Source organism: Neofelis nebulosa, chromosome 15, assembly GCF_028018385.1.
Source record: "Neofelis nebulosa isolate mNeoNeb1 chromosome 15, mNeoNeb1.pri, whole genome shotgun sequence".
Classification (NCBI taxonomy): domain Eukaryota; kingdom Metazoa; phylum Chordata; class Mammalia; order Carnivora; family Felidae; genus Neofelis; species Neofelis nebulosa.
Window position 1 is genome coordinate 74,511,614 of NC_080796.1, and position 15,978 is coordinate 74,527,591.

The 15,978-nt window shown below is 43.1% G+C and overlaps 1 protein-coding gene across 9 annotated transcripts in view; it reads left to right on the forward strand.

Moving 5' to 3' along the window:
* ASH1L (ASH1 like histone lysine methyltransferase) overlaps positions 1 to 15,978 on the forward strand; it is a 193,199-nt gene that overhangs the window by 150,033 nt on the left and 27,188 nt on the right. For all 9 annotated transcript variants that reach the window (XM_058701884.1, XM_058701891.1, XM_058701885.1 and 6 more), the window contains 5 exons: positions 5,482 to 5,555; positions 7,160 to 7,205; positions 7,322 to 7,430; positions 11,932 to 12,138; positions 12,267 to 12,413. In XM_058701884.1, the coding sequence (XP_058557867.1) occupies positions 5,482 to 5,555; positions 7,160 to 7,205; positions 7,322 to 7,430; positions 11,932 to 12,138; positions 12,267 to 12,413 (583 nt within the window). The remainder of the gene's footprint in view (positions 1 to 5,481; positions 5,556 to 7,159; positions 7,206 to 7,321; positions 7,431 to 11,931; positions 12,139 to 12,266; positions 12,414 to 15,978) is intronic.

The window sequence follows — 15,978 nt, forward strand, 5'->3', positions numbered from 1 at the left end:
ACCGGGTTATTAAGATAAAAACTTACCAAAAAAAACCATACACACTGTGGGGACGGGTGGTGCCGCCTGACAGCTGGTGCAGTCCCTCGGTGTTTGTTCCTCAGAAGACACCTCTGCGTCCGTCCGTTCCAAAAATACTTGTTCAGCGCTGCCTGCCGTTTGATCAGGCAGTCTCCTACCTGCTTGGGATACACCCGTAAGCAACACAGGTGGAGATCCTTGCCTCTGGGGCTGGCAGTTTTCCACTGGGGGGGATCACACTATCCCTATGTTTCTGGGTCTCACTTCTTTTTCGTCAGGCCGACAAAACGAAAAACTTGAATTCTAGTGTTTTCTTTTGTGAAATTTAAACAGTTTCCTGTAAATATCTTTGATCCTTATTTATAATCTCCTAAATGGCCCACACCCCACTGATAATACTATGCCTTTCAGTGAGCCACTACAGCAGAAGGCGCATGCGAGTGGGGAGGGCAGAGAGAGAGAGAAAATCCCAAGCGGGCTCCACACTCAGCACGGAGCTCCACGTGGGGCTTGATGCCACGACCCCAGCATCGTGACCTGAACTGAAATCAAGAGTCAGACACTCAACCCGACTGAGCCACCCAGGGGCCCCTGCTACAGTTTTCTTGGGAGAGAATACCAGAGCCATTTACACAGGATAACAGAGGAAATGAATAATTCTTATCTGTTTGTAAAGTGATGTTAGAATTCCGTACTCAGGTTATATATAAGCAGACAGCTTTATCTCAGGCCCGCCATTTTATTTAAAAAATGCCAAGTTTTCGTCATAGTTTAAGATCTCTTCTTGAAAAGGAAGTTCTCTTTCTCCTGTCTGTTGAGTAGCCCCCTCTCCTTTGAGCTCCTCGCCTGCCGGCTGCCTCATTAACAACTAGGCTTTGCAGTGATGTTCTCAGTCCTCCATTCCTCTTCGTGTTAGGATTGATGTTATGAAAGGAAATCGTCGTGACTTCCCCCGTTAGATTTCAAGGTCAGCACAGACTTTAGAGCTTTTGTAACAAGTCTCCTCTTTAAAATGACTTTGTTGCACAAATTCCGTTTTCTTTCAAAGAGAAAAGGATCTCTTTGCTCCTTCCCTAGCGAGCAGTGGCAGTACTTAAGATCTCAAGGCTTTAGCACACGATAAGAAAAATCCACAAAAGATGTGATTTCATCTAATTTTCACATGGCTATAAAGTGATTTTTTTCCCCCAGTTTTAAAATGCGGGTTAGCTACAGAATCACTGTTTTAAATGAGATTTTCCTGATTAGCTTCTGCTGAGGTATCATCTCTAGCAGAATTTGGTTAAGGAAACCGTTCAGGTAGGTCTCACTTCTTTTTTTTTTTTTTAATTTTTTTTTCAACGTTTTTTATTTATTTTTGGGACAGAGAGAGACAGAGCATGAACGGGGGAGGGGCAGAGAGAGAGGGAGACACAGAATCGGAAACAGGCTCCAGGCTCCGAGCCATCGGCCCAGAGCCTGACGCGGGGCTCGAACTCACGGACCGCGAGATCGTGACCTGGCTGAAGTCGGACGCTCAACCGACTGCGCCATCCAGGCGCCCCTAGGTCTCACTTCTTAGAAGTGAATCACCCGGCGGTGGTTTCAGAGATGTTGGAGGACAGAATAGTGTGCCATCATTTCTTCCTCCGGCTCTCGGGGTGGGGACTGAGGGGAGGGACACAGATCGGGCCAGGAAAGGCACCGGGATTCATCCGAACGAACTGAGAGGTCACTGGCCTCGTCCCACAACACATCCCAGCCAGCAAGTGGACAGTTGCCCCCAGGAGCTGCACAGAAAGGCAGAAGGGGGGAGGGGTAAGGAAAAGGGCAGCTCACCCCATGTTCCTCGGGGGGATCTGGAAAATGGTCTGTGTAGCAGATTTTGTCACTGGTGCTGACCCGTTAAGACTGTATTTCTGGAGAAGATGTAAACAGCTGTTAGGTTAGAGAGCAAGCCCTGGTGTGGTGACTTGGCTTAACCCAAGTGACTCCATTTGGGACCTGTCGTCTCTCTCTCTCTCTCTCTCTTTAATGTTTTTTATTTATTTTTGAGAGCATGTGAAGGGGGCGGGCGGGGGGGGGTGGTGGGAGCACAGAGACTGAGATAGAGGATCCAAAGCAGGCCTTGCACTGACAGCACAAAGCCCAACACAGGGCTCGAACCCACAAACCAAGAGATTGTGACCTGAGCCGAAGTTGGACGCTCAACCGAGCCACCCAGGCACCCCTCTTTTTTAATACATCTATGGAAATTCATTGCGAGCAAAAGTCAAGATGTTGGACTGTGGGAAAATTATGTCTTTGAGGTTGGATGAAGTGGATGTGGAGGATATGGATGCTTTCTTAGCGAAAAAGTATTCTTTTAAAAAATGCATAACTTACTGGATTCTCCTTCACTCTTGGACACACCCTTCAGAAAACATACCAGATACTGCTGGCAAAGAAAGGAGTCAATCCTTCACATTAAGGGGTTTGTACTATTTCTGGGGACCAATTTTGACTTTTTAAAAATTATATTTGTATTGTTATTAAGAAACAGTACAGGGGCGCCTGGGTGGCTCAGTCAGTTAAGCATCCAGCTTCAGCTCAGGTCATGATCTCACAGTTTGTGGGTTCGAGCCCCGCGTCGGGCTCTGTGCTGACAGCTTGGAACCTGGAGCCTGCTTCGGATTCTGTGTCTGTCTGTCTCTCTCTCTCTCTCTCTCTCTCTCTCTGCCCCTCCCACGCTCATGCTCTGTCTCTGTCTCTCTCAAAAATAAATGAACGTTAGAAAATTTTTTTCTTAAATAAAAGAAAAAGAAAAAATCTGGTACGTAGCTAAAATCTGGGTTAGTTGTGTGACCTTGGAAAAGTGACTTCGTCTCTCTGATTCTCAGGTTTTTTTGTTCGTTTTTGTTTTTTTAATCAGTAAATGGAGACATTGTGGAGTTGTCTATAGGGTGAAGATGCGAGGTAGTTTGTGTAGAATCCTGGTCTGGGACCTGGTACACAGTCGATACTCAATAAATGTTAGGCAAAAGTAAAAGTTCTGTTGTTAAGTAATTTCAAGAAGCAATTATTAAGCACCCGTTGTGGTCACACAGCCCCGCGTCCAGCTCTGTGCTGACAGCTCCGAGCCTGGAGCCTGCTTCGGATTCTGTGTGTGTGTGTCTCCCTCTCTCTGCCCCTCCCCTGCTCACACTCTGTGTCTCTCTGTCTCTCAATAATAAATAAATGTTTAAAAAAATATATTTTTTTAACGTACCAAAGTTTCCCCTCTTGATAAACCTTTAAGTTGTTTCCACTTTTCACTGCAGACTTTGTAGTTAGGTATTCAGCTTCACTTCCCTATCAGCAAGTGGACTCCAGCTGTAACCCCAAAATTATTGTTACGTTAACTCCACACATCTGATCTCCCAGGATACGCCTGTGATCCGTGCTGCTGTATCCTCAGATCTGTCCGATAAACTCATTGCACATTACATGTTGACATAAATAACATTTTTATGAGAAATAACTTTCCCAAAGAAAAATTTAGTGAGAAAAGTGACTTATTTCACATTTTTGCAAATCTCTTTGATGTCTGATTTAATGTAAGACATCTGGATTTTCTAATCTTTTTTGCATTCAATCTATTAGGAAGTTACTGTGGTTCAAATACATGAAGAAATCTGTTCTCATGCAGATAAGAATATTTTAATAATTTCAGATAATTCTTCTTTGACACTGTAGCAAAAATATAAACGTAATTGTTCCTTAAAGGTGAATTATAATGTGGAGTATGAATACTGATGAACTTCTTGTATTCTGGTACATTAAAGTGATTGGTCTCTCTTGGTATTTAAATGCATTTACCTGGGTGGCTCAGTCGGTTAAGCGTCCGACTCTTGGTTTCTGGTTTCGGCTCAGGTCACCATCTTGCAGTTTCGTGAGTTGGAGCCCCACGTCGGGCCCTGTGCTGGCTGCGCAGAGCCTGCTTGGGATTCTCCGCTTCCCTCTCTCTCTCTCTCTGCCCCTCCCCCACTTGTGCTGCCTCTGCCGTTCTCAGGATAAATAAGTAAACTTGAAAAAAAAATTTTTTTTTTTCATAAAAATAAATGGGTTTCTTACCCGTGTGTGACTTTATTGCTTCACGCATTGGCCAGTAAAACAGTTCTGATTCACTGAATTGTATTGTTCTTCCATTCCCTGTGTGTATCCAAAACGATTCGCATTTGTTAATCTTGCCACTTACTTCACGAGGAGAATTTTGTTGCAGTTCTAAAGACTCGCATGATAGTCGCCACGAGTTTTCCAAAACACCAATGTCCACGCTCAAATTTTATCGCTGAAAACAGACCCTTTCAGCTGTTTCTGAAGTAACCGGCTCACTTCGCTCATTTTCAGTTCCCGAGTCCGAACAGCCACAGCTTGTCAGTCATCTGTCCAAGGACAGGTGGTGCCGCGCGGAAGAGGCTAGGCTAGCCCCGCTCGCCATTGTGTCTGCGCAAGTGTGTTTCCTGGACACAACCGTCGAGGATGCGCACTTCTATTGTGCCGTGCGGGACATTACCATTTCTGACTTGCGGGTCAACATTCCGCAGAATTTTCGTGACTTCATCGAAAGCGCTCACGACGTTTAATGTTTTTATGCTGCCGGCCTGGCTCATTTCCAGTCGTCTCGTTCTCCTAGTCCAGTTCTGTGCCACTTGCCTGAATTCCTGCTAAGATGCCAGCACTTGTACCCACCATCACTTCCCCCGTTAGCACGAATGGCCGCATGGCGAGCCGGCACGTGCCTCCGTAGGACTGGGAGGGCAGTAGACTCGCAGTACTTCGTGGCGTGAAGGCAGTCTTTCCCCCTCGAGTCCCTCGGGATCAGCAGAGTGTCCGCGAACTGCTGGTCCGGAGACAGTGATGGGACGAGCACCCAGGTGACGGAGAAGTGCTTGTAGTTCCTGCGCAGACGAGTCACCTCAAGGACAGAAAAGTCAGAGAGCAAGGAAATAGAAGCGGCCTCTTTAAAGCAGAAAGGGGCTTTTGACTTTTAATAGAAGGACTGTTCTGATAGAGAGCGGAAAAAATGTTAACAGATCATAAATTGGAATGTAGATACTCTTGAGTTATTTAAATTCAGGGACTCCTAGTTTAGAAAATTCTTATACTTCTTCCCATTTTTACAGACCATCTTAGGTTATTTATAATAATGGAGAACAGACGCCAGATGCTCTAGGAAATAATTTTAATAAACGAACAGTTCTCAGTTTTCGGTTTGCTTCATAACGACCTGTGTCTTTTTTGGTATGTTGTTTCATATAGGCTACTATTAAAATTGATCTTCAGCAGATACCGCATGAAGCATGCTGGAAAAGTGTAGCTAAAATTCAAAATCTGTGATGGAAAAATCTATAAAATTAGAAATTAAATCTTTGTTTTCCTAGTCCGTGTGTATTAGACCTTGTGGCTGCTTGACCCTTTGTATGAACAGATACCAAAATTGATAGTATTTTTTTGTTTCAGGAAAGTATCTAAGGCAAAAGAGAATTGACTTCCAGCTTCCCTATGACATCCTTTGGCAGTGGAAACATAATCAGGTACAGGAGCCTATCTTACAGGTTTTGTTCTGGGGAGGGGGGCCTGCAAGTCTCTGTCTCTGCCTCCTTGTTACGCTCTCATCTTAGGACGTATGGAGAAGTGTCCCCGTGAAGGTTACGGACTAAGGAAAATGAATTTGCATCCATATTTAATGTGACCTATTTGCCTGTATTCCTACTTCAGAATAGCAGTGAGTTCCTGCTTCCCTGGGCAACCTTCTGCATTATTCTGGACTCTTATTCTGGTAGCAGAGATGGTTCTGTAAGAATCCTGTTTGATGCAGGTCCCGGGAGAATTTAGATGTACTGCCAGCGGCACTAAGAAATCTCAGGCTTTATTTTTGTTGGCTCCTTCCCATCAGTTTGGAATTTATTTTTCACATACAAAAGAGGTCTTCTACCAAAGGAAACGAGGGAAACGTTTTAACACTCGTGTACTTTTAACAGATCTTTAAATGGGGAACTAAAAGTGGGAAGGTGCTTTCTTTTCTCTCCTTTCCCCTAACTGGAAAGTTTCCCCAGTAATGTTTGTGGTGAGCTGGAGCCCCCGGCCCCATGTTGAAAGCAGCAGTGGAAAAGAGTCATGCAAATGTGATGAATAGACTCCTGAGCTTTGCCCAGATTCCACCAAAGTTTAATTTTGGAAAGCCAGAAGCAATGGACCTTCTCTACATTCTCTTCTCTGGTGACCTCTCTTCAGTCTGGGAGGATCGATACGTTAGACATTTGTGTCAGAGTTCATAACCGTGAAGGAGACAATGCTCTGACTATCCCCACTGAAAAGTGATGGTGGGGCTTCTCTTACAGGTTAACACGCCCTCTCTTAAGGCATCTGGGGGGCTCAGTCGGTTAAGCGGCCGCCTCTTGGTTTCCGCTCAGGTCCAGATCTCATGGCTTGTGGGATGGAGCCCCGCGTTGGGCTCTGCGTTGACAGTGCGGAGCCCGCTTGGGGTCTTCTCCTCTCTCTCTCTCTCCCCTCCCTGCCTTGTGCTTGCTGATACACTCTGTGTCTCTCTCTCTCTCTTGAAATAAATACGTAAACTTTTTTCAAGTTTATTTTCTTAATTGCAGTATGAAAGCTTTATTTCCTGCCTTCCCTCTCCCCTTTATTCACTAAATTAATTGCCTTAATTAAAATGTGAAATGTGTTTTTCTGGAATACCCACCCTGAAAAGGTCAGGGTGCTCATCTTTTTAATTCCATATATTCCCCCAGACCATCTCCACAAGCTCTGTGCAACTTTTCCTTTCTTTTCATAAAGGCAAATCAAGCCTTAAGCAATTTTTGTTTAAGTCTAAAACATGCTAAAGAAGCTTATAATTGAAAACGCATTTTCATTAAAGTGTTTACCGTTTCTTCTGTTGTTGAATCTCTTTCTCTCTCAGCTCACACTCCTCTAGTCTAGTAAGTCACTTTTTATTTCAGGGTAAAAAGTGATCACACCAAGAAGTTCCCTCAGATACACACAACCCAGAAAATCTTATAAATATTCCCATGGGAGCAGGGCACATGGATAATTTCTTGTGTTTTTAGTGATTGATGCTGCTGCCTGGCATTTGAAGTTAAATGCTATATCAGGATTTTTCTTTTTTTTTTTCTTCTAGCTATACAAAAAGCCAGATGTCCCACTATATAAAAAAATCCGTTCAAGTGAGTAACTTGGGAGCTATTTTTTCTGCCATCATACCATCAATGTTCTTCTTGGCCTGGCACTTAAAAAATGATCTTATATGTTTACAAATTACTCTTTGCTGTCTTCTCTCAAGATGTCTACGTTGATGTCAAACCCCTTTCTGGTTACGAGGCCACCACCTGTAACTGTAAGAAGCCAGATGATGATACCAGGAAGGGCTGTGTGGATGACTGTCTCAATAGGTACTGTACTAAATTGATTTCTCTAAAAGCACAGGCTTCAAGACCTAGGACACTTCATTTGGAGGGAAAAGTTAAATAAGCTCTTTGAATTGCTCTCATGAAGTTGCATAAAGATACATAAAACCTACTTGATGGGCTGTCTTAATCTACTTGGGCTATTACGGCAAAATACCATTGACCTGGTGGCTTAAACAACTGAAATTTATTTCTCACAGTTCTGGAGGCTAGGAAGTCCAAGGTCAAGACGCAAGTATTTGCTGTCTGGTGAGGACCCACTTCCAGGCTTATAGACAGCCACTTTCTGCCTGTGTGCTCACGTGGCCTTTCCTTAGTGGGTGCTCAGGGAGGAGAGCTCTCTGGTCTTCCTCCTGTAAGGGCACTGATCCCATCGTGAGATTCCCACCCTCATACCCTAATATAAGCCAGTTGACCTCCCAAATGCCCTACCTCCAAATAACCATCACACTGGGGGCCGGGGCTTCAGCTGTTCGTTTTGGGGAGACACAAACATTCAGCCCATCACATGGGCTGCGTAGAGTAACAGGGAAAGAATGAGACTTAAGAGTCTTAACCATACCCAGGTTTAAATCCTCTTATTACTTGTAAGACCTGAGGAAGGTTATTTAACCCCTCTAATAAAATTAGTACCTTCTTTATGGGGGGTTGGGAGGGTAAGGATCTTAGGAGACGATGTTCATAAAGTATTCAGCACAGTTCTAGAAACTTTCCTAGATCTCCGTACATTGTCGCCATAATGAGGGCATAAGGTAGGATGGTGGCAGTGAAAGAAGGGCGTGATGTGTTTGGAAGGAAAACGGGTCTGGTGACCCACTGGCATGTGCACAGAGACGGACATGTGTTGACTGAGTCAGTGTTGCCAATGAGCGATGGTAATCCTGTTGCCACAGAATGAAAGTATGGGGTCTGATTAGTTTGGAGATGGAAACTATTATTTTACTTTGGGGCCATTGAGTTCTAAATGACATGGAGGTTTCAAAAGGGAAATGTCTGATAGAGACCCTGGAATGGAGATCTAATTTGTTGGTTTTAGTAACATAAGCAAATTTACAGTAAAGAAGAACCGGTGATGAACTTTACATCGATACTTCCTGTTCTAGATAGTTTTCCTAAACAAAGACAACTGCTTCCCCAGTGTCTAGTCAACTGTCCTATGGGCTACGGGAATCAATGTTCTAGTACCTCCTGTATCAACGTGACATCTGAGAAACTCTGCCTTACACATCATTGTAAATTCACATCTTATATATACATACATGCATACATACGGTTTTACATAGGAGTCATGGCTGCTGGTATAGTCTGTGTTGTGCACTGATTTTTTTTTTCCACTCACAGATGTTTTATATACACACTTTTATGTATCCATGTGGTCCGCTCACTCACCATTTTTAGGTGCTCTGTTATCTTCTGTAGGTTGATAGCCCCTAGTTTGCCAGCCTCCTGTGGTTCATCATTCACATGACTCCCAATGTTTTGCTATTAAAAATGGCACCACAGTGAAACTGGGCACGTTCCTCTTTCTTTAATTCTTAGGGTGCTCTCTCCGAAGGAGCCTTACCTATACGGACTGTGAATGTTTGCATAATTCCTACTCTGCGCTGTCCAGTGGCTCGCATGAAATGATGAGTGGATTTGGGGTGTCACCACCAGTACCTGAATATACTCACTTCCCCATAGTTCCATCCCCGCTTAGGGATTCACACCTAACTTTATTTTCGGTGCTTTATATTTCATTGGTTTAATATTTGGGAGTATCATATATCTTTAAAATTGCTTAATTCGCATTCCTTTATGTGCTAACGTTACTGTGTTTTTTTATATGATATTTATTGTCTGTGAAATTGCTGTAATACAGCGACTATCTCATTGGCTACTTCCCTCTCTTTTTCACAGTACTCCAATGAGATAGGTAATAGCTTTATATTTTATAAATGAAGGATCCTAGAGTCTGGGTAGCAGATTGCTCCATATTGTACACAACACTTGAGTGACAGAGACAGAATTTGAATCCACGCATGTCTTAATCAGAATTTGTGTTCTTTCCAGTATATACTCTGCTTTTAAGTCGTTAGTCTTTTAATCACATGGAATTGGAATCCAAATATTTACCTTTACATAATTACATTGGTTGTCTTGGGTCATTTTTGTTGGTATGGGTGTCACATTTATCCTTAACACCGTGTTGTCTTTCTTCAAAAACAAGCAAACAAACAAAAACCTCAGATACAATGCTGCCAACTTTATATCAGGAGAATATGGTTCCTACATATGCATGCATCTAATGAATGATGTGATAAATGCATACATTTAAATACAAATGTATTTATTTATTTATTCTGTATTTAATAAAAATTAAAATTTATTTATTCTGTATTTAATAAAAATTAAAATATAGTATTCAGTGGGTGCTTCCTTATATATTTAAAAGTAACCCACATAAAGATTTACTTAAATGGAGCAACCTAAAATGTCTTTCCTGTCTTCGGGTTCTAGGTTTTGTAAATATTTCAGGGGAAAGCTCAAAGGATCTGTAAGATTCAATTTTGTGTCTATGTTAGGGTTCATACTAGATTCGGGACTTTTTATTTATTTTTTAATGTTTTTATTTATTTGAGAGACAGAGAGAGAGAACGCGCGAGCATGAGTGGGGGAGGGGCAGAGAGAGGGAGACAGAATCCGAAGCAGGCTCCAGGCTCCGAGCTGTGAGCACAGAGCCTGACATGGGGATCGAACTCAGGAGCTGTGATCGTGACCTGAGCCGAAGTCGGATGCTTAACTAACTGAGCCACCCAGGTGTTTCAGGACTATTTTTAAAAGCAAGTAATGAGTTTTTATCATCAGTTCAGGTAAACACTCAAGAACGTGTCCAACATTGTTTATAACCTCAGTAACATCTTCCTTAGTAAATATGGTAAAACCTTGGTTTGTGAGCAATCAAGAAGGCACGTAAAATCAAGGAGGCATTTTCAGGAGGGATATTTAGTAGTATTCATGCAGCGAAGAATTCATCAGAAGAAAGCATAAAGGTGATGAATTTGACAATAAGCCAGTGCCTTTCACAGGCTAAGCTGATGGTCAGACCTTGAGGACCAGCCCAGTGGGTACTCTTAACTGCTCATTTCTGTGACAACACTGTGCTGTGTTTGCTCTTTAGATGGGGGTAATGTTGGGGCGCCTGGGTGGCGCAGTCGGTTAAGCGTCCGACTTCAGCCAGGTCACGATCTCGCGGTCCGTGAGTTCGAGCCCCGCGTCGGGCTCTGGGCTGATGGCTCGGAGCCTGGGGCCTGTTTCCGATTCTGTGTCTCCCTCTCTCTCTGCCCCTCCCCCGTTCATGCTCTGTCTCTCTCTGTCCCAAAAATAAAAAAAAAAAAAAAAAAAAAAAACTAGATGGGGGTAATGTTTATTTGAAGAAAGACTGTGACAGATTCTAAAATGTCACATGCTTTTTTTTTACGAGATTTGTAAGGTGTGTGTGTGTGTACATTATATAAAATATAATGTGATATTTCGATCTACCATTATATTCTAAATCATCCCTTGTTTTAATCCTGTTCAGTAGTCTTACTGGGATTTCAAACCCTATACCAAAACTAAATCACTTCTGTGAAAGATCTAGAAATGTAAAAACGAAAAGCAGTGAGAAGACAGGTACACAACAACTTTGTCTACTGTGTTCAGAAATTTTGGCTTGTTAATTCACTAGTGGTTATAGGTTCAGCTAGTATATAGACTGGAAATGTTATTTCCAGTATGGGAATGTCATTTACACTAACAAAATATAAAATTCTTATAAAACAACGACAATGCAAATGTACTGAACTGTATGCTTAAAAATATTTACAGTGTGGGGGCGCCTGGGTGGCGCAGTCGGTTAAGCGTCCGACTTCAGCCAGGTCACGATCTCGCGGTCCGTGAGTTCGAGCCCCGCGTCGGGCTCTGGGCTGATGGCTCAGAGCCTGGAGCCTGTTTCTGATTCTGTGTCTCCCTCTCTCTCTGCCCCTCCCCCGTTCATGCTATGTCTCTCTCTGTCCCAAAAATAAAAAAAATAAAAAAAAAAAACGTTGAAAAAAAAATATTTACAGTGTGCAGTTTATGTGTGATTTTGCCACAATTTAGAAAGAAAACAAAATCTGTACATACCCATGAGCTGCTTCAAAACAAAAATGCTATGTAATCTGGAAATTATTAATTCCTCTATGGTCTGTGGTTTTACTCTTAGTACAGAGCTAAATGTGATACTGTGTTTACCCAGGATGCTTAGTGGACAGTTAGTTTAATCCATCCGGTGTTTATAACTTGACTTGGTAATTTTCAGTATTATTAAGTTTTGGAGTTATGTATTAGTACCTTGTTAACCAATCCAACCTTGTTAAAATTAAAAATTTCGTGTATTCCTTTTAAGAGTTCCTATAAAAGAAAAATGGGTCCCTGAAGGCATATGTAATATTATTTGACATGCAGTTCTCTCTCTTCTTTCTAGAATGATCTTTGCTGAATGTTCCCCCAACACTTGTCCCTGTGGTGAGCAGTGCTGTAACCAGAGGATACAGAGGCATGAGTGGGTGCAGTGTCTAGAACGATTTCGAGCTGAGGAAAAAGGTTGGGGAATCCGAACCAAAGAACCCCTAAAAGCCGGGCAGTTCATCATCGAGTACCTGGGGGAGGTTGTCAGCGAGCAAGAGTTCAGGTACAGTGATTAGTGGGGACACCCCAAGAAAATGGCAAAGAGACCAGATGAGAATGGAAAATGGAAGATTTCCAATTTACTTTCAACTTAATCATTAATTGGCTTTCGATTCTTCCTCTCCTCTTCAGGAACAGGATGATTGAGCAGTATCATAATCACAGCGACCACTACTGCCTGAACCTGGATAGCGGGATGGTGATCGACAGTTACCGCATGGGGAATGAGGCCCGATTCATCAACCACAGCTGCGATCCCAACTGTGAGATGCAGAAATGGTAAGAAAGCAGGGGCTGGTGAAGCCAAGAGTCCAGCAGCGCGGAAGACACGAGGGTGTCACTAGAGGGATCTTGCCGCAGTGTGGGTCAGCCGGCACGAGACCTCCGGCGATCCCGTTACACCGTCTCCTCGCGGCAGAGAGTAAGCTGCTGCTGTTTCCTCACTTCAACCTAACTACCCCCAGGAAACCACAACAGTACATAACGATGCTACAACGGTAATACCTGACACATACTGACTGCTCACTGTGTGCCGGGCGGCGCTGTGTCACATGGTTCTCCTGTGAGTTTGCTCAGCATATTTATTACAAGCCCACTGGATTTGTCACAGTGAGAAAAATTAGTAAAATAGACTAGAATCTAACTGAAAAGGAAAAAAATTACCTCTTAGATAATTACACGGGCAGAATATGTCTAACGTAACAATTTTGGAACTCTGGAGCCTGTTGAAAGCTTGCAGCTACTAGGGGAAGGCTGAGATGGCAAGCTGTGGTTCCTTTTGGTCAATTTCAACTTAGAACAGTAGCAACCACCCATCCTCTACCCCCAGCCACACGGCAGGCGGCTACATAGGCATTGCTGGAACAGCTTGCTCACAGGTGGCAGAAGCCAGGCTGGGTGAAGAGGACCCTGTCCTCCAAATGCCGGGGATCGCTGTCCTCCACCATTGTCGTAAGCCTGTCTTCCTCCACCTGAAGTGACTACCAAGAGACTTGAAGGGCCCTATTTTCTTCCCCTTCATTTTTCACTTTTCTTCCGCTTGGGAGCTAGAAATTAAAGGTCAGGATATGTAAACACTGGGAAAGGAGGGAGAATCTTATTTCCAGATGTACCACATTATTACGTTCAAACTTGCAGTGTTCAAGGAAAAATCACAAGGAATACGAAGAAACAGAAAACCGTGGCCCATTCAAAGGAAAAAAATAATTCAAAATAATTTTTCCCTAAAAAAGACTCAATTGAGAATACATTAGACGATGACCTCAAAACAAAGGCCCAAAGATGCTCAAAGAACTAAGGGATGATGTGGACAAATTTGTGAAAATGATGTGTGAACAAAATGGAAATACCAAAGAGATAGAAAGCCTAAAGGACCATAATTGAAATGAAAAATCCACTAGAGGGATTCAAAGGCAGATTTGAGCAGACTAAAGAAAGAATCCGTGAACTTCAAGATATGACAGTGGAAATTCTCCAAGCCTGAAGAACAGAAAGAGAAAAGATAGAAGGAAAGAGAACAGACCCTAGGCGACCTCTGGGACACCATCCAGCAGACCAGCCTGTGCATCGTGGGTGTCCCAGAAGTACCAAAGAGAAAGAGGCGGAGAGAATATTTGAAAAAAATAGTGCTTGTAAACTTCCTACATTTGATGGAGGGCATGAACACAGACAACCACAAAGCTCACCGAGCTCCAAGTAAGAAGAACTTAAAAGAGACTCACAGCAAGAAACATAATCAGACTTTGAAAAGATAAAGAGCACATCATGAAAGCAGCATTAGACAAGCACATCATCACATACAAGGGATCCTCAATAAGATGATAGGCAGGTTTCTTGTCAGAAATTTTGGAGGCCTGGGGCACCTGGTTGGTTCACCTGGTGGAGTATACAACTCTTCATTTCAGAGTTGTGGGTTTGAGCCCCATGTTGGGTATAGAGATTACTTAAAACCTTAAAGAAAAAAAAAAAAAGCGGATGGCTTACACTCTCCAATCAAGTGACAGAGTGGAATTCAACATCCATTTATGATTAAAACTTTAAACAAAGTGGGGATGAGGGGCACCTGGGTGGCCGTTGCTTAAGCATCTGACTTTGGCTCAGGTCATGATCTCACAGCTCATGAGTTCCAGCCCCACATCGGGCTCTGTGCTGACAGCTCAGAGCCTGGAGCCTGCTTTGGATTCTGTACCTCCCTCTTTGAACAAAGTGGGCATGAGAGAACGTATGTCAACATAGTAAAGGCTACATACAACAAGCCCACGGCTAATTTCATACTCAGTGTTGAAAGTCGGAAAGCTTTTACTCTTAAGATCAGAAAACACTCGGGGTGCTTGGGTGGCTCCATTGGTTAAGCATCTGACTTTGGGTCAGGTCGTGATCTCACGGTTCGTGAGTTTGAGCCCCACATCACTCTCTCTGCTGTCAGCTCAGAGCCCACTTCAGGTCCACCGTCTCCCTCTCTCTCTTTGCGCCCCCCCACCTCAAAAATAAACAAACATTAAACAAAAACAGATCAGAAAACACTCTTACCACCTTTATTCAACATAGTACTGGAAGTACTAGCCAGAGCAGTTAGGCAAGAAAAAGAAATAAAATACATACAAATTGGGAAGGAAGAAGTAGAACTGTCTCCATCTGTAGATGACATGACGTTGTATACAGAAAACCTGAAAAAAGTGTTAGAACTGATCGATGAGGTTTAAGTTGCAGAATTCAGAATCAAAATATGCAATTCAGTGGAATTTCCATACTCTTAATAATGACCTATCAGAGAAATTAAGAAAACAATCCTCCCATTTTCTTTTTTTATTTTTTTTTTTCAACGTTTTTTTATTTATTTTTGGACAGAGAGAGACAGAGCATGAACGGGGGAGGGGCAGAGAGAGAGGGAGACACAGAATCGGAAACAGTCTCCAGGCTCCGAGCCATCGGCCCAGAGCCCGACGCGGGGCTCGAACTCACGGACCGCGAGATCGTGACCTGGCTGAAGTCGGACGCTTAACCGACTGCGCCACCCAGGCGCCCCAATCCTCCCATTTTCAACAGTGGCATAAAAAATGAAATACCTAAGTAAATTTAATCAAGGAAGTAAAAAGCATGTACACTGAAACCCTTAATAATTCAGTAATGAAAAAATTGTAGAAGGCACAAATAAATGGACGATATCATATGCTCATGGAATGGAAGAATTAATGTTAAAATGTCCACACTGCCAAAAGCAGTCTACAAACTCAGTGCAATAAAAATCAAAACTTCAATGGCAAATTTCAGGGAAATAGAACAAAGAATCCCAATACCCCAAATAGTGAAACGAATCGAGAAAGAAGAATAAGGCTGGAGGCTTCCCACTTCATGATTCCCAACTGTTACAATGCTATAATAATCAAAAGAGTATGGTATTGGCATAAAACAGAAATGGATGTAGTACAACAGAGCGCTCAGAGATAAAGCTGCATTCATATGATCAATTTAAGGCAAAGGTAGGGAGCAGGCAGTCTGTTCAGTAAGTTGTGTGGGGAAAACCGGACAGCCACGTAGGAAAGAATGAAACTGGATGCCTGTCTTACACCATACACAAAAGTCCAGTCGGGATGTCTTGAGAACTTAAAGGTAATACCTGAAACTATAAAATTCCCAGAAGTAATCAGGGGATGAGCTCCTGGACATCAGTCTCGGGGAGGACTTTCTGGGTTTGACACCAGAAGCAAAGGGCAACAAAAGCAGAAATGAGCAAGTGGGACCACGAGGAACTCTATACAAGGGAAACCATCAGCAAAAGAAAGCACCCCACAGAGTGGGGGAGAGTAGCGCAATTCATGTATCTGGCAGGTGGCTGATATCTAAA